This window comes from Apodemus sylvaticus, chromosome 6 (genome assembly GCF_947179515.1).
Source record: "Apodemus sylvaticus chromosome 6, mApoSyl1.1, whole genome shotgun sequence".
NCBI lineage: Eukaryota > Metazoa > Chordata > Mammalia > Rodentia > Muridae > Apodemus > Apodemus sylvaticus.
Genome location: NC_067477.1, coordinates 106,917,279 through 106,938,740, shown reverse-complemented (window position 1 = coordinate 106,938,740; position 21,462 = coordinate 106,917,279). Strand labels below are relative to the sequence as shown.

The window sequence follows — 21,462 nt, the reverse complement described above, 5'->3', positions numbered from 1 at the left end:
AGGTGAATCTACTAGACCTATTTAAATACATATTTTTCTATGAGTTTTATTCTTTTAGAGACCCATGAATAATATACAAGAAGGAATGGAAGGCAAAAAAATATTTTGAAGTTTGTTTTAGTCAGTGTTATATTACTGTGAAGAGAAACTATGACCTTGACACCTCTTGTAAAGTATTTGAGGCTTGCTTATGGATTCAGAGGGAAGTAGTGGAGAGTTCTACATCCAGATCTACAGGGAGAAGAAAGAGAGAGATCCAGGGCCTCACTTGGGCTTCTGAAAACCCAAAGCCCAACAAACAAACATTTTCTCCAACAAGGTCACCCCTACTCCAACAAGGCCACTTCCTAATCCTTTCCAAATAGTGCTACAACCTGATGACTAAGGATTTAAATATCTGGGCCTATGGGGCCATTCTTATTCGGCCATCACAGAGTTTGTTTTAGTCAGTTTTTTCAATTGCTGTGATAAAACAATACCAAATGCAACTTGGGGAAGAAAAGTTCAGTTTGTTTTCTTACACAACCCATTCCCATCATTAATCATAAAGAAACTGGCTTTGTAAAGACCAGTAGAGTCCAATGGAGGTAATTCCTCACTTGGGAATCTGTCTAAGCAGATATGTTCAGGTTTGTGTCAAGTTGACAAATTGAACAAAACAAAGCAAAACAAAACAACAACAACCCACAACCCTTTAAGTTAGACTTTGTGTATCTTTTTTTTTTTTATAGCTTATTGAGCCAAAGGGTTTATTGGAGTCACTTATAGAACACAGGTGACTGAAAGGACTCTGCTCCACAGCTGCTTTTCTTGTAGGCAGCTCTGCAAGATCCACCTCAGCCCAACAGCTGTGGACTCCCTGTGTAGCCTGAGAGAGGCTTGTGAGTCTGACAACTGTCCTGGGCTTCCTGGGATTTGTAAGTCTCACTCTTCCTCAGAAGAGGAAGTGTTTCAATTCAGAGGAAATAGCTACATCGTAACTGTTTGCTTTTTCTTTTCTTTTCTTTTCTTTTCTTTTCTTTTCCTTTTTTTTAATTGAATATATACTTCATTTACATTTCAAATGTTATACCCTTTCCCGCTTGGTTTCCCCTCTCCCTGAAAATGTGTATCATCTTAAAGCATCCAAGTATTCAATGAAGTTCTAAAGTAAAGAAATAAAACAATTCTTATTTTATTAAGAAAATGCTTGTGCTAGTATTATGCAATTGAGGAGAACCTAATAAAACAAAGAGAAGCTCATTATAGGGGATTATAAAGGAATGGTGTGGGATTGAAATACAGATAAAATATTTTGAATAAATCCTGGGCCTTAATGTCAAGGTCACATTTTGTGTAGAGTCAAGGTGTTGGGTACTGGAAAACAACAGCAACTAGGCAGAAGAGATAACACTAACAGTTTTTAGTTTAAGGGAAAGGTTGGCCAAAAAAAAGCTGCACTAAAACTGGAAGAGGAGGAGACTGCTCTTGGTTTGAAACATCTACAGATACATTGTTTCACTTTAACGGACATGTGATGCACCACTATTTCTCCGCTGAAAGACTCCTGAATGTAAAGATATACACAGTATCATATTTTAACTGTTTCCCAAACGCTGCTTTCCTTCCACTGTCAAAGGGTGCTGAGTCTGCAGGTTATCTGCCCAGGGATTCAGAACAGCTGGGGTGAAGTAGAGAGACTTCCCTGTAACTCAGAAGTTACAGGAAACTTAATGGTGGTAGGGACTGGCCAGGTGGAGAAAGAATAGCACATTGAGAACATGCATGGACTAGAATGGTACCAAATAAACAAACATTCTGAGGCATGTTGTTAAAAACACACAAAGAAACAAACAACCAGCACAGAGTAGAAGAAGATAATGGAAGTCTTCATCGATGAGACAAGTCACGCCGAGAACATTGGCATTAAGCACTGGCATCCAAACATAGGGAATGAACTCTGAATGGTTCTGACAGGCGCCAGCGCAAAGCTCCTTAGTGGGGCTTATCTCGTGAACTCAATCAGTGTTTCTCTTGTTCAGTTCAGATCTGAACTGTAATAAGACACCCGGCTGAAAGGAAGGAGACAGGTGCTGCCCTGGAATCTCAGTTTACTGTTATTAAAAGAGACAAGTACTTTCAAAGGACAGGGAGGTAAAATGATACAGAGAGGTGTGACATCTGAGATGAGCTTTCAAACAAGCCTCAGCTATGAGTGTATAACCTTCTGTATTTCTTACATTCCATTTCCTTTTGAGGTAGCATTTAAAATGAAAAGGAAAAAATATAAATAGTAACTAGAATAGGCATTATTTATAAATGGAAGTGGTCATTAGTGAAATTTTAAATATGTGAATAGAAGAAAATTAACCTATTTCAGTCTCAATTGCTGTATATTTCTTCAGGATATACCTGTATATACATACATATTCACACATTTATATCCATATCTATGCAGATGGGTGGGAAGAAAGCCTTAAACATTTATCTTAATAATGCCTTGGATGTAGTTCGCAAATAATTTATTGAATTGAGATTTACCACATTGATATTTTGACTTCTAGTCCTTAAAAGTGCATAGTTGTTAAATAATTGTGTGGTGGAGGGCTTAGAAAAGAGTATGTTCTTGTATTTTCAAAGAAAATACAGTATACATTGAAGCAGTTATCAAGAAGACTGATGTTTATGCTCACTTAACAGTAACTACATGTTTCTTAATAAACATGTATATAACAATAGACATTTAAAAGATCATATTCTTCTTCATGATTACAGGATTTACAAAAATTGGCACTGACCGGAAATCATAAAGCACAGTTTCTTATTGCAGAGGGAAAAATGAAAGGGCATTAAAAATTCATTAATGTGAGCTACTACAGGATTACTGTATTTACACTAAATGAAGTTCAAACATGTAACTTTAATTTCTAAGCTAATTTATCCACAATATTTGGGAAATAAATTCTACAACATCTGTGAAAAATAAATATTGTCTTAACTAAAGAAAAATAATTTTCTAGGTACTAAGTTCCCTAAATATGGCTGATTACCAGCCCCTTATCCACATTTTTATTTTAATGAAGTGGGAAAACTGATTTTAACTATGAAAGGGATGTTTCTTTTTTTTTTTTCTGGATACAGAGGGATTTGGTCTGGCGCTGACAGAGCCACCGGATTTTATGGGACAATACGCCCGAAAACAAACAAAAAACCCCAAAGCAAAAAACAAAACAAAACAAAACAAAACAAAACAAAATGCCCAAGGGAAAACCGCTTCAGAAGAAAGCATGGATTTTCGAACTTAAAAAAAAAAAAAGACTGTCCCCGCAAAACTCAAAACACAGATTCCGACTTTCCCCCTCAGTTCTACCCGAGGGACGGCCCGAAACTCATAAATCTGCTAATTAATGTTCCTGTCTTCAAAACGGCGCTAAGAATCTGGGTAACGGTCGGGAGCGCTCAGGCTTTGACACTTGCACAGGTGGAGGTGGAGAGACGGGGGCGTGTCGGGGGCGTGTCCAGAGTGGGGCGGGACCTGGATGGGGATGGCCTAAATCTGGCCTCGAGGGGCGGGGCGTGGTGGAGGTGTGACAAGGGCTGATGCAGCGGGGGGCGGGGCCCGCTCTCGCTCTTTAAAAGGCCAGCGCGTGGCGGGAATCTCCGGCTGATGTTCCTGGTAGGCGCTCATGTCTCTGTCGCGCCCCGCGTGGCCTGCTGGGCCCGCCTGGCCTGTCTCCTCAGAACCGCCTCCCGAGGACACCGCTGCGGCGTCCCCCAGCAGCAAGCGGCGTCGTCTGAAGGAGCCTGACGGCGTCTCTGAGGCGGAATGGCCGCTGCTTGTGGTGCCTCGCTTGTCTGAGGTAGAAAAAGTCTGGGAGTGGTCGCTCAGACCATTCACAGCGTTCCTCATTCCAAAGATCCTGTGGAGCTCAGGCGGTGGGAGGCAGCGGTGTGACCTGGGATGCCAGGACAGAACATTCCAGACGCAGAGCTGCTGGCAGTCTGGAATCTCGGGAAGAGCAGGTTGTTCGAGGGCTCCGAGAAGGTCTCGTGAAGCAGGCCTGCAGGACAGGGAGGCTCAGGGTGTGCACCTTGGTGACCAAGCAGAGGCAAGCCATGCCCCACCCAATACCCCCATGCCCTATGTCCAAGGAGTCAAACAGGAGCCTGAAGAACTTCCTGAGAAGGAAACTATTCTGAAAGAAAAGAATTCTGCGAGACAGCCAGGAGACCCATTTCTAGATGTAACATTTTCTGAGGAAACTAAGTCAGCATTACATGAAATTAAGCACAGATGTAAAGTTGACAGTGTTATAACCTCAGAGAAAAAAGAAAACGTTTCATCATCTACACTAAAAATATCAAAATTTCAAAACCAGGCCTGCTTGGAAAGTGCCAAACCCAGCTATTTTAGAGATAGCATCACAAAAAATTTCCCTGAGTTTCCAAGGGATTTAAATAGCAACATGTCCTTTGTCTATTTAAAGGAAATAGCAAAGAAAAAGAATGACAAAATTGTGGCATATGTTAGGGATTTCACAAACATTTTCTGGTCCCAAAATAGACCTGATGTTAAGAAACAAAAGTTACAGGAGAATAAAGAAAATATATATGTGGAAAATGATTTTTCTTACTATACTGAAAGTAACTACCAGTCATTCACCATTGAAAGGAAAATAGACTTGATCAATTCAAACAACTATCGACCCAGTAGTATTGAGTGTAATGTAAGAGACTCTAGAAAGAATTTTACTCTAACACTAGAAGATGCAAATTGGGAGGGAACAGAAAGAAATCAAGACTTTTATATATCTACCAGACAAGAAAAGACTCAAAGCTCAGACTATAACAGTTCTATTTTGAAGGGAAAAAAGCAAAATTGTTGGAGAATGAAAAAAATTAGAATTATTTGTGAGACTATGAATAAACATGGAGAACATTTGAATTTGGCAAGATTACTACTGACAGACCTTTTACACAAAGGAGATTATCACAGTGTCAAGAATGTAATGATAGGAACTTTGTGTTCTCCCTCCAATTTAATAAAGATTGTTTGGTTTAATGGTAAAGGCAAAAGTGTCAATATGCTACAGCTTGGATATTATACTCTACAAAAATACACTTCAGGAAATAAAGAAGATAGTACTTTAGCGTGTCTTAAAATGTTAACATGTAAAAAGCGGATTAATATTCCAAAGAGTGGCATTTTGAGCAAATATTTACAAAATAGGATTTCAGAATTCTTAAATATCATTCAGAAAACTAATATAGTTTCTTTCCTTGGTAACTTTGATTCTTTCATTATAAATGGAGATGATGGGGGATCAAAAGAGGGGTGCATTTTCAAATATATAGTGAATTTGAATTATTTGAAAAATATAAAGAAAAGACATGTTGTATATCTAACAAAGATGTTAACTACTTCAAGACTGTTAGAACATAGTACAAAATCTACACCAAAGAAAAGGAAGCTATTTAAAATGGAACATGTTCTTGAATGGGCTGAGAAACAAAACATCAATTCTCTTACTATGACAGCTAAGAGTTTTCTAATTTACAAAGTATGCGAAAATGTTCCTCTTTTAATGGATTTTGATAACATGGAAGAACTTTCTTTGACAAACAAACCTAGTTATGAGAATACAAGTTGTGTTGAACAACTCCTCAATGTGGAAAATTTGGCTTATTATAGTTTTGGTATTGACAACACCCATGTGAAGTCTGATCCTCTATTTATACAGAATAACCGTGGACATATTAATAAAAAATATTTTGAAAGTAGTATGTACAATCAAGATTTAGATACTGAAAGAAAATGGAAGAATAAGACCACTTATTTTATTTTTAAGTTCATATTTGAAGATGTCTTTAATGTTAGACAACTGGGCACATTGTTATGCCAAAATACATCACACAGTGACCAGATTAATGCTATGCCAATAAGTCTGAATCTCAGCTTGGACAACTTGTTAAGTGAAATAGAAGAGAAAATATATGATTTTGTTTTGAAGAAAGAAATGAAGGTCACGAAATATTCAAGTAGTTGCCAAGCTCACAGAGCTATTGACACAGAGAAGGAAGAAGATAGTTTTCCCCCAATGGACAGAATGTCTTCAGTGCAGTCAGCTTCACTAGTGAGTAAGAGCATAAATGTGGAAGAAACTAAATCTGCTAATCAAAATAATGGAACTAGCACAAAAGAGGATGGAAGTATTTTGCAAGAAAGTGAGTTAGCTAATTCAAAGCATTTTCATCCAAAGAATGAGCCTGCATTGTATGCTAATCATCAATTTGAAAGTGATTCAAGTGGGGAGAACAATGAATGTTTTCAGGGCTTAAATGCTAAATGTTTATCAACAGAAACTTTGCCAGTAGCAAAAGAGTTTGAGATGAAGAGCAAATTTGATTTAGTACTTGAAGAGCTTCGTATGTTTCATGAAATTAGTAAGGCAAATGAAATTCCAAGTACCATGGAAACAAACAATAGGAAAGAAAATTACTTTGGAGAAAGTAATGATAGTAAGGAGGCAAGAATGGAAATAGGAAAAAAGTTGGAAATGGTTGAAACCAACACAAGAGATACACCTTTTTTGCCCTGTGATGTGAAAGCAGGCCTCAACAAACATAAAAGGCATCAAAGTTTATTTCATTGGAAAATAATACCTACTCATGTGGGACAGGCAGTTCCCAAAGAGTGTTGTCCAAGATCAGAGGAAGAATTACTCCATTCTATTCCTGAGGAAGGTATGCCATTTAAATTTTATTTCTTTTGTTTTGCTTTTTATTTTGTTTTGTTTTTTTTTTTTTTTTTTTTTTTTTGAGACAGGGCTTCTGTATAGCCTTGGCTGTTCTGGATCTTGGTCTGTAGACCAGGCTTTCTTCAAACTCACAGAGATCCATCTGCCTCTGCTTCCTGATTAAGAGCTGTGATTAAAGGCATGCATAACCATTGCCTAGCTTATAATTTCTTACTCATGATAAAAAGTCACTGTTTTTTCTCCTGTGTAAGGAAAATACATAATTTTGCTAACAAATAAAATCGAAAAACTGTCCATTAATGTATACTATTTCCCACAAAGATCTACTAAAATGTTAGACAATAATCTGAAGTTGAAAGAAACAAATTACTTAAATAAAATAAAGCTCTGGAGTCATTCAATTTTTCTAAATATTAGGAGTCAATTGAAGGCAGAATTTATAAAAAGCATAGTTTGTCAATGTTGTTAACATTTATAGACAAAAGTCACTTTCTCTAGAAAGTGCTTTAACCAGCTAGTCAACGGAGTGTCTTAAGTGAGTTATAATATGTTAATGTTTATTTTCAGATTATAAGAAACCTTTATCTAAAAGCCCTACTGTTTCTTCTGATGAATATAACAAAGGAACTTTATTGAAGGGAGGTAAGATCTTTTGTTATTTTCTGGAGTATGTTTTAAGATGACTGTCATATTTTTTGAGCAAGATAAAACTACCTTGGTCGGTAGAAAACAAATACAAAATATCATACTTGAAAAAATATCAAGAAGTTACTAATTGCATTATGTAGAGACTGGCTAAGCATGAGAATAATACTGGAAGGTATCCTCTGAAAAGTATGCTTAAATATCTGTAGTTAAGCATGACAATAATCTAAATGATAATATGTGTTATTAATGTGTTATTTGTTGTGTGTGTGCTATTAATCCACAAAGTGTCAGATAAAGGATGGATTCCCATTTTTGAAGTGCCATCACCATTTTGTTTTTTTACCCTTATGTATCTTCTCATGTAGATATTTTATAAACAATTTACTAGTATTGATTATGGTATGGTAGCTCATACCTTCATCTCAGCACTAGGAAGGCATTGACAGGAGAATCTGGTACAGATTTGAGGCCAGAAACCAAGGCCCAAATACTCTAGCAATTATTTATTATTATTTAGGTCTTACTTTGATTTTTGAATATGGCTATTTAACTTATTTTTATTCTTTTTTAATAATAAAAATCATTTTGTTTATATGACAAGTTAAGTAAAATTTTATTACATAAAAGATAACTGGTACATGTAATTATTACATTAAAGTCCACTGTTAGAAAATACAGAGGGTCTATACACAATAATCTGATAAAATTGAAGAAATATATAGAAAACAGTGTTAAAGTAGGAAAATTTTATGGAAAATAATAGTGATAAATTCGTAAACACAGAAAATATACCTATACTAATTGACCAAGCACATAGAAACATTTTCTGATGAAATTGAAGATTTTTCAAGGAAAATAATTCCGACAAAATAGAAGAAATGTATAGAGAAAAGTTTGAAAATTGAAGATTTCATGGAAAACAATGCAGATAAAATGGTAGAGATAGAAAACATTTCTAAATTAATTGACAAGGCAAGTAGAAATATTTTCTGATAAAACTGAAGATTTACATGGAAAATATTTCTGATAAAATTGAATAAATACATAGAGAAAAGTGTTGAAATTGAAATATTCGATGGAACTTACTACAGATAAAAAGGGAGACATGGAAAACATTTCTAAACTAATTAACAAAGCACGTTGAAAATTTCTGATCAAATTGAAGAATTTCATGAAACTTATTTTTATTCTTAACTGCTTTTAAGAAAAACAACCAAAGCAAAATTCAATAGTTGCTAAAAATCAAGAATAAAGTAAAATCTAATATTTATTCTAACTTGTAGAAATGTGTACAGATAAGGATAGGATTAAAATTAGGAATCTATAAAGTTATAGTCTTGTCAGAGATTTATATAACAATATTGTATCTAAAAGAGCTACATTGAAAAGAAAATATATTCACTCAAATATCTTTAGTGAGCCATAATTTCTCATGTGTATGTGTATAAGTATGCTTCTCATCAGAAGAAGAATGCAACTACATTACAGTTAATTGATGCCTTTGGAAGCTTAAAAGTATACAGGCAGTGTCTTCTTCTCTGAAAAAGTGATGACAGAGGGACTGAAATCCCATGAGTCTAAAAAGTTAGGCTGGACAGAAAGACAGGGGACACCTGGCTTTAGGAACCTATTCTGATGTAGAATAGAAGGCGGAGAAGGAACACACATCTACATTGTTGCACGTTATGTGGCAGCTAGCAGTTCACCAGGTATTTTCTATGTCCTTTAGGGCAGTGTTGCTAGACTTAATGTGCTGTGCGTCTCCTGAGGATCTTGTCAAAGGATTCCGTTTCACTGTAGTCAAGTTCTAGGATATTGCATTTGTAACAATTTTCTAGCAGACACAGATGTTGTTAGTCTGTTGACCAAACTCTTAGTAACCCTAGCTATCCTGGAACTCATTCTGTAGACCAGGCCTCTGCCTCCCCAGTGCTGGGATTAAAGGCGAGCACCACTATGCCCAGCTAATCATGACATATTTTTAAATACTGACTTTAAGAACAATTTCACAAAGTATTCTGGAATGCTTAGATTTCTTAAAAACTGTGAACAATAAATTAATCAAGCATCTAGCAATAAAAAAAGGACTGTGATTTATTTTACAAAGGAATATAGTTTTAACACTTAGCTTAATGAGAGAGGTCATTATTTTACAAAGACTTACTATTGATGGAAATTGTGTAATAACTTCCCATCCATTGTAAAATTACTATAAGTCCCTGTTATATTAAAATAGAAAAGAGGAAAGCATAATTTGAAAGATAACTCAAATAGATAATTAATTTTTCTGTGTTCTGAAATAATCTTTTAATGAAGTTAATTTTATATAAAATTCCTAAAACTATCTAATATGTAACCAAACATACTAACATTAGCATGATCCAATAATTTGTCCAAGTTGAGTGTCCCTTTATATTTACATTACATTTATATTACTCTAGTAATGAAACTTTTGCTTACCATTAAATTTATGATTTTAATATTAAATTGAGTATTAAAATGCATTTATAGCTTCTTGGAGGGTTACCTTGTTTTTTCAGGAACATTATTTATATGTAATTTAAATTTGGAATCTGTTTCATCTGTGTTTACATAGATATATCCAATTTGCTCAACTTTCAAGTCAGGCTGTTTAGTTATGTTAGATTTAACAATGACTTGATGACAGTATTTTTACTATAATGTGGTATTAAAGTCATACTAATTCACTAAAGGCCAATTTACAAGTTTTACAATTGTACTATATAGTTTATGTGGAAAAATCCCTCTAAATGGTAATACTACATATCTACCTGGTTAAGTTAACTGTTCTAGGGAGTTGCTCTTGGAAACAATTGAATTTCTTGAAAAGTGATGTAATGTGATGTCAAATAAAACTAAAATCAGAGTAATCCATAGTTATAATTATACTTGCATTCTATTAAATAAAAATCTCTTTTAGAAACAAAATATAACTATTAACAACATGACAGAGTTGCTTCCCTTAAAACTGAAAATTGATGTTCATAAAACACAGTATCAAGTTGACTTAAATACTAGTTAGCTTTTGGTTTTATTGTTCTTTTGTCAGATTTCTTGACTGAAATTTTGGTCTTATGTAGGGATTATATACCTTGGAAAGGTTTCTTATTTTTCTTGTATTTGCCTTTCTATGCTTTAGAACTGGATATATTAAGATTAAGTACAATAATGCATTTAAAGTGATTATTATGTAAATTCTTGGCAGATGCAGATCATGATTAGAATAAGGACTTTCAAGCATATTGGTAATTTTTGCCTCAGTCTATAAATTATGTTGTCCTCTTTGCAGGCAGTCATTTTTCGAATGGGATTTCGAGAATACAGCCTCTTAAGACATGCAGCCGTCCGATTAGGGTTGGCTTGTCAAGAAGAGCTAGGCTGAAACAGCTTCATCCTTATCTGAAGTGAATGAGTTGTAAGGACTTACAAGAAGCTTCTGGACTTGAACAGTTCAGCATGTTTAGGAATGATATACTTTTTGCTTTGTATAATGTTTTCCTTTAGCTTGCAGATTTTGTGCTTTCTTCTTTTTTTTTTTTTAAGTGTAGAGAGGTTCTTTTGTGTATAAATTATTTAATTACCTTTAAAAACCTTCACTGCTATTTCATGTCATATGATCAATATACACATTAAAGTATTTTTATGATCATATACACCATTTCAGCTTCTTAGTTTTCATTACATATGCATGTAATTCCTTTGTAGGGAAAAGATATGTAACTTTGACTACTCTCTGAAAGGATCCGTGGCTCATAAAAGGGTAATGCACTTCTGTTCTAACACACTCTCTATATTTTGGTAGGTATATAGAGCCTTCATCCCTTCCTTCATCCCTCCCTCTCTCCTTCCCTCATTTCCTCCTTCCCTTTTTCTCTCCATCCTTCCATTCAGTCCTTCCTCCTTCCCTTTACATAGAATATCTATCTAGTATCTCAGGCTGATCTCAAATTCCCTATGAGGATGATGACCTTGAGCTCTTGTTTCTCTTGCCTCCTTGTGCTGTAACTTCCTTCCTGTGCTTGATATTTGTAAAGAAATATAGAATATACATATTTTTGAAGTAACAATCAAAAGAATAAAGCATATTGAAAAATACCAGAGAGATAAATAATATTGACACACTGTGGTGGTTTAAACAGGAATGGCATCAGTAGGCTCATATATTTGAAGGCTTGGTCACTAGAGAGTGTTGCTACTTGACAGAGATTAGGAGATATGGCCTTGTTGGAGTAGGTGTGGCTTTGTTGAAGGAAATGTGTCACTGTAGGTGGGCTTTATGGTTTCAAATGATCAAGCCCGGGTATCTAGTACTCTCTTCTTACTGCCTGTGATCTTCATGAAGAACTCTCTAGCACCATGTCTGCTTGCTTGATGCTATGCTTTTCACCATGACTTTAACAGACCAAACCTCTGAACTGTAACCTAGCTCCAGTTAGATGTTTTCTTTTATAAGAATTTATAAGAGTTACTGTAGCTATGGTGTCTCTTCACAGCAATAGAACACTAAGACACATAGAAAAAAAGTAAGAAAAGGAAGTATCAAGAATACATAAGAGCAGTGGTTGAATAAAATAATCATTAGTAAATATTTTAGATGCACTATGTTCAAGCCTCAACTTTGCCTCTATTCATTAAGTTCCATCCTCCAGCAAACACTTTTCAACTCTAGTATCCTGCTGTAATCCCTCCACCTGTCTCTGCTGGAGAACCCAGCAGGGGACACCTTAAATTAAGCTTTGTTAAAACAAAGTTTTAAAAAATTTTCTGATTAATATTTTTTGGTGTATGAATGTTTTGGCTGAATGTCTGTCTGTGTACCATGCTCAGGCTGAACCTTTGAAGACTAGAAGAGGGCATCAGATCTTTTGGAACTGGAGTTACAGACAGTTGTGAGCTACCCTGTGGATAGTAGGAATTAACTTGGGTCCTCTGGAAGAGCAACCATTGCTCTTAGCTGATGAATCATCTCTTCAGCCCTAGAATGCAAACATTTTGAAAGCCAGATTATTTGGTCCCCCTGAAATATGTCATAAGCTCTTTAAACTGTACCTGCTCCTAGTATATATTCCTATTGTTTGAGTATAAATTCTACTCCTGTCATGTAATAGCTATGCCATGTAAAATTCTTTTTGTTTTGTTAATTGAAGCTTACATTTCATGTTGACAGATTAAGTTGCTTGTATTTTTAGGTGGTGTGGCATGATCTTGCAATCACTGTATATACGTTGTAGGATAGCTAAATCTAGCTAAATTAGCATATGCATCACTACTCAGTTATTTTTCTGGAGAAAACAATTGCCATCCACTCTAAGCATTCTTAAAAACTCTTACCTTTAGATAGGGACAATCTTCCTATCTAAAAAGGAATACTAATATCCTATTGGATAAATGTAAGGATTGAGCCTGTTAATGCTTGTTGTGGACTTGGAACAGCTTGGATACAATGTTAGTGCTTAACCATAAATATGTAAATATACATAGTAACTATCTAATAATGGGCAATTAGAATACTTACCTCCTTTCCCTATCTTCCTTCTCTCGCCCTTCTATCATGCCTCTTCTCTGTCTTTTTTATTTCTCTGACCTGGTAGTTCAGACAGGATCTAACTGTGTAGCCCAGCTGGCCTCAAATTTGTACCAACACTTTTGCCTCTCAAATACTGGGATTACAGTGTGCCACTGTGCCCAGCTTCTGAGAAATTTCTCTAATTATGTAGATATTATGTATTTTCTTGACATAAACATATATTACTTCAAGATATAGTTTTTGCATTAATAAAATACCTTTTTGACTAGGGAAATATATACATAATATATATATATATATAATTATATATAATATATATGTAAATATATGTGTATATACATTATACATACACCACATACATATCAGACACTAAATTATATTTTCCACACTGTGTTGGGAAACACCATTATTTGCTAGATAGATATACTCCACTTATTTTTCAAGGCATAGCGCATGCCATAGGAGAGCATTTGGAAGAAATACTCAGTTCATTCATCTGCCCTACCTCAGTGCAAAAGAATAAACTCACAACCTTGGGGAACAATTTAAATGAAGTACTGTGGATCCCTGAACTCCAGGCTCCGTTGTTTCCTTCTTTGTCGCTCTGACTTCTAACAGGCACCTCAAATATGTCATAGTCCTGGAGAACTTCTTCTGTTTTCTCTATAAGTCCCCCACTTCACATAATTCTCATTTTAGCAAGGAGGAGGAGTTCCATTAAGTGGCTCAGGGCAAAAGCCTTGGAGTCATCTCTCCACCTCCCTCACTTCCAACTGACCCATCACTTTGGCTTTCCTTGCTCAACCAACTGTAATAGAATTGAGTTCCTACTTAGCTTCTTGCTTCAGTTCTTGCTTCCATTTTTTTCAATGTAGTATCCAGAAATAATATTTGCAATATAAATCAAAGCATGTTACTACTCAGCTCAATGCAGTATAATCATCTAAAGTCTTTATGTTGTTTTGAGTAAGAGTCAAATTCTTACTTTGGTGGTTAAGAATGATCACATTCCTCAACTCCTTACTGTTGTGTCCTTGTTTGTTTCTCCCAAAGATACACTAGCCTTTCTTGAATGGCCTTGTTGGACATCAAAGGGAGGAGAGCCCCTTGGTCCTGAGAAGACTTGATGCCTCAGTATAGGCAAATGCCAGGACAGGGAAGAGGGAGTGGGTAGGTTGTTGAGCAGGGAGAGGGGGCTTGGGTAGGGGGTTTTCAGAGGGCAAATCAGGAAAGGGGATAACATTTGAAATGTAAATAAAGAAAATATCCAAAAAACAAAAAATGGCAGGTCCTCCCTCAGGCTCTGTGCACTTACTATCCTTTCCTGGTATGCTTGTTAAGCTGGCAGTACAGCTCACTCTGTCGCTTTCATAGAACTTGATCAAATGCTCTCTTTACATTGGTTACTGTAAATGGTTAAAAGCTTCTTGCCACTACATATTTCTGTGAATGGTATATTATTATAAAGCACATAGGAGTTTTAGGAATATACTTAATATACATATTTGTCAATGAATCTTATTCTTACCTTTTTATTCATTCCCTATATTTTTACACTAGATTTGGTTATTATCATATATTAATTTAACAATTTAAATATTTATATATTTAAAAGTGTAAGACTAGAAAGAACACCTTTTTCACATTAAAAGCTTTTTTTCATGCAATATATTTTGACCATATTCTTTCCTTTCCCCTAACTCCTCTCAGATCCTCCGTACCTCACTCTTCACTCAACTTCTTGCTCTCCTCTCCCTCTTTCTCTCTCCTCTCTTTCAAAAACCAAAAAATAAAACAACAAAAATAACAAATATAGAACAAAAAGAAAATCAATAAGACAAAATATATCAAACAAAGAATAATACATAAACACAAAACCCCATGGAATCTGTTTCGTGTTGGCCAACTGTTTTTTTTTTTTTTTTCCTCTGAGTCATGCACAACCACTGGCTCTTAGAATTTTTCTGCTTCTTCTTCTGTAGAGGTACCTGAGTCTTGAGGAGAGGAGTTTGATAAAGGTATTATTAAAACTAAGTGATCTGGAGTCTCTCACTCTCTGCAGGTGTGGATCTTTTTGTTAATTACCACCAACTGCAAAAGGCAGCGTCTCTGAGAGGGTTGAGTGATGGCTCTGATCTATTAGCACAGCAATATGTTATCAGGACTCATTTTGTTGCTGTGTTTCTTTAGCAGAGTAATAGTGGGAGGTTTCTCCCTAGGCCTGTGATTTGCTTAGTCTCAGTTCTTGGCCACATAAGCAGTGTTATGTCTTTGTTAGTGATAAAGGAACAAACTTGAAAAGTCAAAACTGAGTCTGTTATTTTAACTAAAATTACATTCATCTTTAGCTAGTTTGTTTTTTTACTGTTGGGGACTCATGCATGCTAGATAAACACTCTACCATTAAGTTATAGTCCAAGCCCAAATTGTATTAATTTTTAAAGCATCAATTGTAAGCTTTTACTTTTTCAGCCATGCATTATGACCTTATGTCATTTAATTTGCACTGTAAAATGGACATAGTAATTGTATCTCACAATGTGTTTTATATATATATATATATATATATATGCATAAGTTTATATAATATCATATAATAATATATTATGTTACATAGCATATTATATATACTATATAATATAGATATATGATATAAATGTATATATCTATATCATATATTATATATTAATTATAATATATTATATATTACTGATATATAAATATGAATTTAGAAAAGCATACTTTCTTTTTGGTTTTAAATAATATCCACATTTCAGTGAATATGACCATTATGGTCATATATCTCCCTTTAAAAAGTTCTTCATGAGTGATTCTGTGTTCATGCCATGGATGGATTTCAAATGACAACTTGCTCGAGTTAGTCACTCTCTCCTATCACCAGGTTGGTTCCTGGGAACTGAACTCAGGCTGTCAGGCACATATCTTTACCTATCTTATCAGCTCTCAACTGTATGAGTTTAACAGCAAAATTTATCTATCTAAAATTCTAATTTCAATAGCCTAATAATTTTGAAAACACCAATTTCATTAGGTGTGTGTTTATAAAAAATGGTTCATACATAGATTAGACAATTTGTTCCTTAAGTAACCTTGATGTCAGATATAATTCTTTCTTCATTTTGGACTGTGAGTTAAATGACTTAATGGTTAGAAAATATGACATGAGGGCCAAACTTTCAACTACTATGTTTTTCTTAACAACATTTTATTTATTTATTTATCTATTTTCATCAATTCCTTTATTTATTTGTGTGTATTATTGTGCATACACATGAGCATGTTTCTGTGTGAAGGCATGCGTACATGTGTAGGGGCCAGAGGAAAATCTGTTTGGTTCTCACCTGTATTGTCTCCTGTTGCTGCACATGTGAGACTAACTTACCTGTGGCTTCTGGGGATTCAAGAGAACCCTGAAGAATGGAGAGAATCTCAGCATTCCAACTCTTCATAAGAGTGCTGGGACAGACATACATGGCTGATTCTTACTTTTATATGGGTTCTGGGGTTAGAGCTCATTAACTTGAATTCAGTATATCTAAAATCTTGTCTTTCTTCATGCAGTCTAACTCTTGACATGCTCTGCACACTGTGAAGTAGGTGGATTCTTCATAATGGATTTTCTAATACATACATTCCTTTACAGTCAGTGCCTTCATAATGGTACCTTACCTAATGTAGCTTTTGAGACCTACAATACCACTATTACCTACAACTAAACTAGCCTACCAATGTTCTACTCTCCAACTAATATTTTCCCATTTGTCCACAATCTTTTCTTTCCTTGGTGCTCTTCTCACACTCCTAATTAAATCGTTTTCTGTTGTTAATCCACCCAACTGCTTCCACGTTTCTGAACACTTTCTGTTTGCCATGTCTGCTGAACGACTTACTATTAGTAAGTGAACACACTTACTATTAAATTTCACTCACTCACTAGGCGCTTACTACATTTTTGTTGCCTCTTTGTTTATCTGAGCTTGTGCATGAAACTGCCTTAGAAATTTCTCGGTAGTTTCCAAAGCACTTGATCAGTGCTCTGTACTGACAATGTTTAGTGATTATATACCTAGTATCACTTAGACATTTACTTCATAATTTCTTATGTTTGGGTTTATATTTATAATGATAAGTCTAGGAGTTTATGGCATTTCTCTTCCAAGCTGACCTTTAACTACTGTTCCTTCTACGTCTTCTTGCCAAATGCTCAGATTACAGGCAAGGCCCTCTGTACATATCTTATTTCCTTTTCCTGACTATATTCTTTTACTGTTTTGTCCAGTTTCAAAGTAAAACTTTCCTTTCCCCCTATTAAAATAAATAGGCACCTATTTATTTTATTACGTTTCAACAAACTTTTGGAAAATATTTGAATATTTTCATCAATAGGAAAAAATTAAAGTTGTTTCTCTCCTTATCTTTTCAAGCTTATGGTACAACACACAATCTCCACCATGTTCTGCCACTGTTCTCTCATCATGACCATCAGTCATCAACTGTTCTCATGATCAGGAACAGGTGGTTGTGAGCCATCAAATGTGGTTGCTGGGAATTGGCTCAGATCCTCTGGAGAAGTAGTGCATGCTCTTAACCATTAAACTATCCCCCTCCCGCTCCAACACATATTTTTCAAACTTTAATAATAAAAATTATTTTTAACAGGCAAGTTTATTGACTTTAATAAAAAAACATCATGGAGTGAAATTATATCCAGAAATACTTTGGGTACTGTATACAAAGAACTTTGAAAGTAATTACAAAAGAATAAATGGAGACATCGCCAGTAATTCCTAAAGATACAGTGTAGTTAAGTTGTGTAGACCACAAATGTATTTGCTTAAGAGCTATACATGCTTCATAGATCAAAACTCTTCTTAAGACTTGAGACCACAGCTTTTATAAGTCTTTAACATTTTTATAATTGTGACTTGTAAAAAGTTAATGGATTTTGTTTATTATGATAGTTTTAGGTTTACAGAAACAGAACAGAAAGTAGAGTTTCTGAATTCCTGTTTCTTTATTGTTAACACCCTGCACGGTCTACTCAAGCTATATGAAGAACTAATATTCATATATTGTTGCTCACTGAAGTTCACATTTATAGTAGGCTTCACCTTTGTTTTGTAAAGTTCCAGAGGGATTTCTGCATACAAGCTTCTGTATGTGCACCACTATAGTATCAAAGAAGAAAATAGTTTTACTCGCTTGAAATTTTCCCCATTCTATTTATTTCTCCCCACTCATCCCTTTAAAAGTGATAGTAATAATTGGTCTTTTTATTGCCACTATATTCTTGCTTTCCTAGAACATCAGAAAGCTGGAAGCACACTGTATTTTGTCACTTTCCAAGATTGCTTCTTTTCACTTACCAATAGGCACTTATGCTCCCACAAGAGCGAATTCTTCTAGCAATGGATCTTTGCTTAATACAGACTTACAGTGAGACCATTTTAGATTTTTCTTTTAAAGAAAAACAGTTCTACACTTTAAATTATGGCTATATCTCCTGAATGGTTTCCTTATGGAATTTTCCATATAGGGATTTTGAATTTTAAGGAAATTACACTGTCAAAATTGACAAAAGTTTCCTTGTGAGAAAAAAAAAATGTTTCAAAGCATGTTAACTTTTAAAAATGGCCCCCAAAGAGGTTTTACTTTTCTATTTTGTTAGCAGGAATTGTTTTTATGAGCTGAAATGTGCCACAGACTAAAGTGGTTGACATGAAAATAAATGTCAAAATCCCTGTGAATTAAAACCCATTGTGCTAAGCAACATAAGGGGACATTGTAGTGTGTTGCTCTTGGGATGTCTTATGTGACCAACACCATGATTTGCCATATGGGCCTGGAATACTGGCCTTGAAATCTGGGGCTTCAGGGAAGTTAATATTGACCATCAAAAACTTAAACCTAATATGCCTTGCTGCTTTCCATGTACCATGTAGAATTTGCGCATATTTTGGTTTTAGAGAGTATTCAACTTAAGTTGACAAAAATTAGGACATAGACTACCTTAATTAAAAAAACTAAGATAATTATTAGGAGACATGAACTTCTGTTCTAACTGTTCATGACCTAGAATATGTCTTGTAGCCCTATTGGCTTTCAGATATTTCCTCCTTTGATCTGTTACTGTAGTCACTAAAATTATTGCTTATCTATTCAGCAGGTCAAATACCACATGGGATTTTAAGGGGAAATAAAAGAAATAAAATAAACAAAAATTTAAGTATAAACAATAAAGAATATATAATATAGGTATTTCAGCAAGTTTATAACAGCATTAAAGGATGTTAAAAATAAAAGGAATAAATATCAGGATAGTCCTTATACTCATCTTTCATGTGTTTTAAGAAGGAAATACCTTCTCTTAACTCATTTATTTATAGCTTCAAGAAACATTTATTGAAAGTGTGGTGTTAACTGGAGGTCAGCATGCAGAAAAATGTGAATTGATCCATCTCTATCTCCTTGTACTAAGCTCAACTCCAATAGGCAATTATGCTATTGGATCAAGGACCTCCACATAAAACCAGACACACTGAAACTAATAGAAAAGAAACTGGGAAAGACCCTTGAGGACATGGGCACAGGGGAAAAGTTACTGAACAGAATACCAATAGCTTATGCTCTAAGATCAAGAATTGACAAGTGGGACCTCATAAAATTACAAAGTTTCTGTAAGGCAAAGGACATCATCAGAAGGACAAATCAGCAACCAACAAATTGGGGAAAGATCTTCACCAACCCTACATCTGACAGAGGGCTAATATCCAATATATACAAAGAACTCAAAAAGTTAGACTCCAGAAAACCAAACAAACCTATTAAAAATGGGGTACAGAACTAAACAAAGAATTTTCACCTGAAGAACTTCGGATGGCTGAGAAACATCTTAAAAAATGTTCAACATCATTAGTCATTAGGGAAATGCAAATCAAAACAACCCTGAGATTTCACCTCACACCAGTCAGAATAGCCAAGATCAAAAACTCAGGAGAAAACAGGTGCTGGTGAAGATGTGGAGAAAGAGGAACACTCCTCCACTGCTAGTGGGGTTGCACATTGGTGCAACCACTCTGGAAATCAGTCTGGGGGTTCCTCAGAAGCCTGGGCTCGTCACTTCTAGAGGACCCTGCTATACCAATCCTGGGCATATACCCAGAGGATTCTCTAGCATGTAATAAGGATACATGCTTCACTATGTTCATAGCATCCCTATTTATAATAGCCAGAAGCTGGAAAAACCCAGATGTTCCTCAACGTAGGAATGGATACAAAAAAATGTGGTATATATACACAATGGAGTACTAGTCAGCCATTAGAAACAATGAATTCATGAAATTCTTAGGAAAATGCATGGAGCTGGAGAACATCATACTAAGTGAGGTAACCCAGTCTCAAAAGATCAGTCATGGTATGCACTCACCGATAAGCGGATATTAGCCTAGAAACTTGGATTACCCAAGTCATAATCCACATATCAAAAGATGTCCAAGAAGAACAGACGAGTGGCCCCTGGTTCTGGAAAGGCTCAGTGCAGCAGTGTAGGGCAATACCAGAACGGGGAAGTGGGAAGGGGTGGATGGGGAAACGGGGAGGGAAGAGGGCTTATGGGACTTTCGGGGAGTGGGGAGCCAGGAAAGGGGAAATCATTTGAAATGTAAATAAAAAATATATTGAATAAAAAAAAGAATTTCCATAAACGAAAGTTACAAAATAATACAACAAATAAAACAAACATAAAAACCAATAAATGTTATTTCTGGCTACAAAAAAGAGAGAAAAGCATTGAATTATTTTAAATATGCTTTTGGTTCTTGTGCACTTTGTTATATTATATTAAACACCTATAAAATACCTTACCTATAAAATTACCATGTTTATTTTCTAATAAAAATGTGTTTATGTAAAAAAAAGAAAATGTGATGTTAATGTGAAACTGAAAAAAAGTTTATAAATTCTCTCATGTATAAAAACTCATATCAATCAATCCTTTATAAAATAATGTTTAAAGGTCTCTAATCATCAAATTATTTAGATCTGTTCAACTGATAGGAAGTTTGTTCTTAACGTGACTGAAAGTCTATATTGAGAACACAAACCAAACTGTAATAAATAGCTGCTTGAACTTTTTCACTGATGCTGGGAAGAAAACCTTAGGTGTGACCTACTTTTCCATTTGGAAAAAAAATGACATTTGTGGTGACTGGACACATGGATGTGAAGGAGATTACCTAGTTGGTTTTCATGAGAACAACACTAAGAGATTATAGGTATGCAATGTCCAATACAGCTCCTGGAACATAGTTTCCCAGTAATTAGCATTGCCATGTTTTAGAAAATAGGTTTTCTAATCTCTTGCATATTATAACTGAAAAGAGATTTGCATTAGATCTCTTGCTTTAAAAAATATCATATCTGAAATGTGGGAATGAAAATATTTACCTTTATTTTAGCAGTGTTCATCACATGGCTTAAATATTTATTTCTCAGAATACCTTCTTTGTT

At 35.0% G+C, this 21,462-nt stretch overlaps 1 protein-coding gene across 1 annotated transcript; it reads left to right on the top strand.

Moving 5' to 3' along the window:
- The first annotated feature begins 3,665 nt into the window (after positions 1-3,665).
- Rad51ap2 (RAD51 associated protein 2) lies at positions 3,666-10,866 on the top strand. The gene is made up of 4 exons (XM_052184760.1): positions 3,666-4,897; positions 5,225-6,723; positions 7,305-7,379; positions 10,696-10,866. The coding sequence occupies exons 1-4, from the start codon at positions 3,666-3,668 to the stop codon at positions 10,812-10,814; spliced, it is 2,925 nt and encodes a 974-aa protein (XP_052040720.1). The 3' UTR covers positions 10,815-10,866.
- The last annotated feature ends 10,596 nt before the right edge of the window (positions 10,867-21,462 follow it).

What these genes read in the sequence shown, in the direction of transcription:
- Rad51ap2 (XM_052184760.1), top strand. Translation starts at nt 3,666, where the DNA reads ATGTCTCTGTCGCGCCCCGCGTGGCCTGCTGGGCCCGCCTGGCCTGTC. An exon ending in ATTAGAATTATTTGTGAGAC is followed by an intron (nt 4,898 to 5,224) that starts TATGAATAAACA and finishes TTCAGAATTCTT; the next exon opens with AAATATCATTCAGAAAACTA. An exon ending in CCATTCTATTCCTGAGGAAG is followed by an intron (nt 6,724 to 7,304) that starts GTATGCCATTTA and finishes GTTTATTTTCAG; the next exon opens with ATTATAAGAAACCTTTATCT.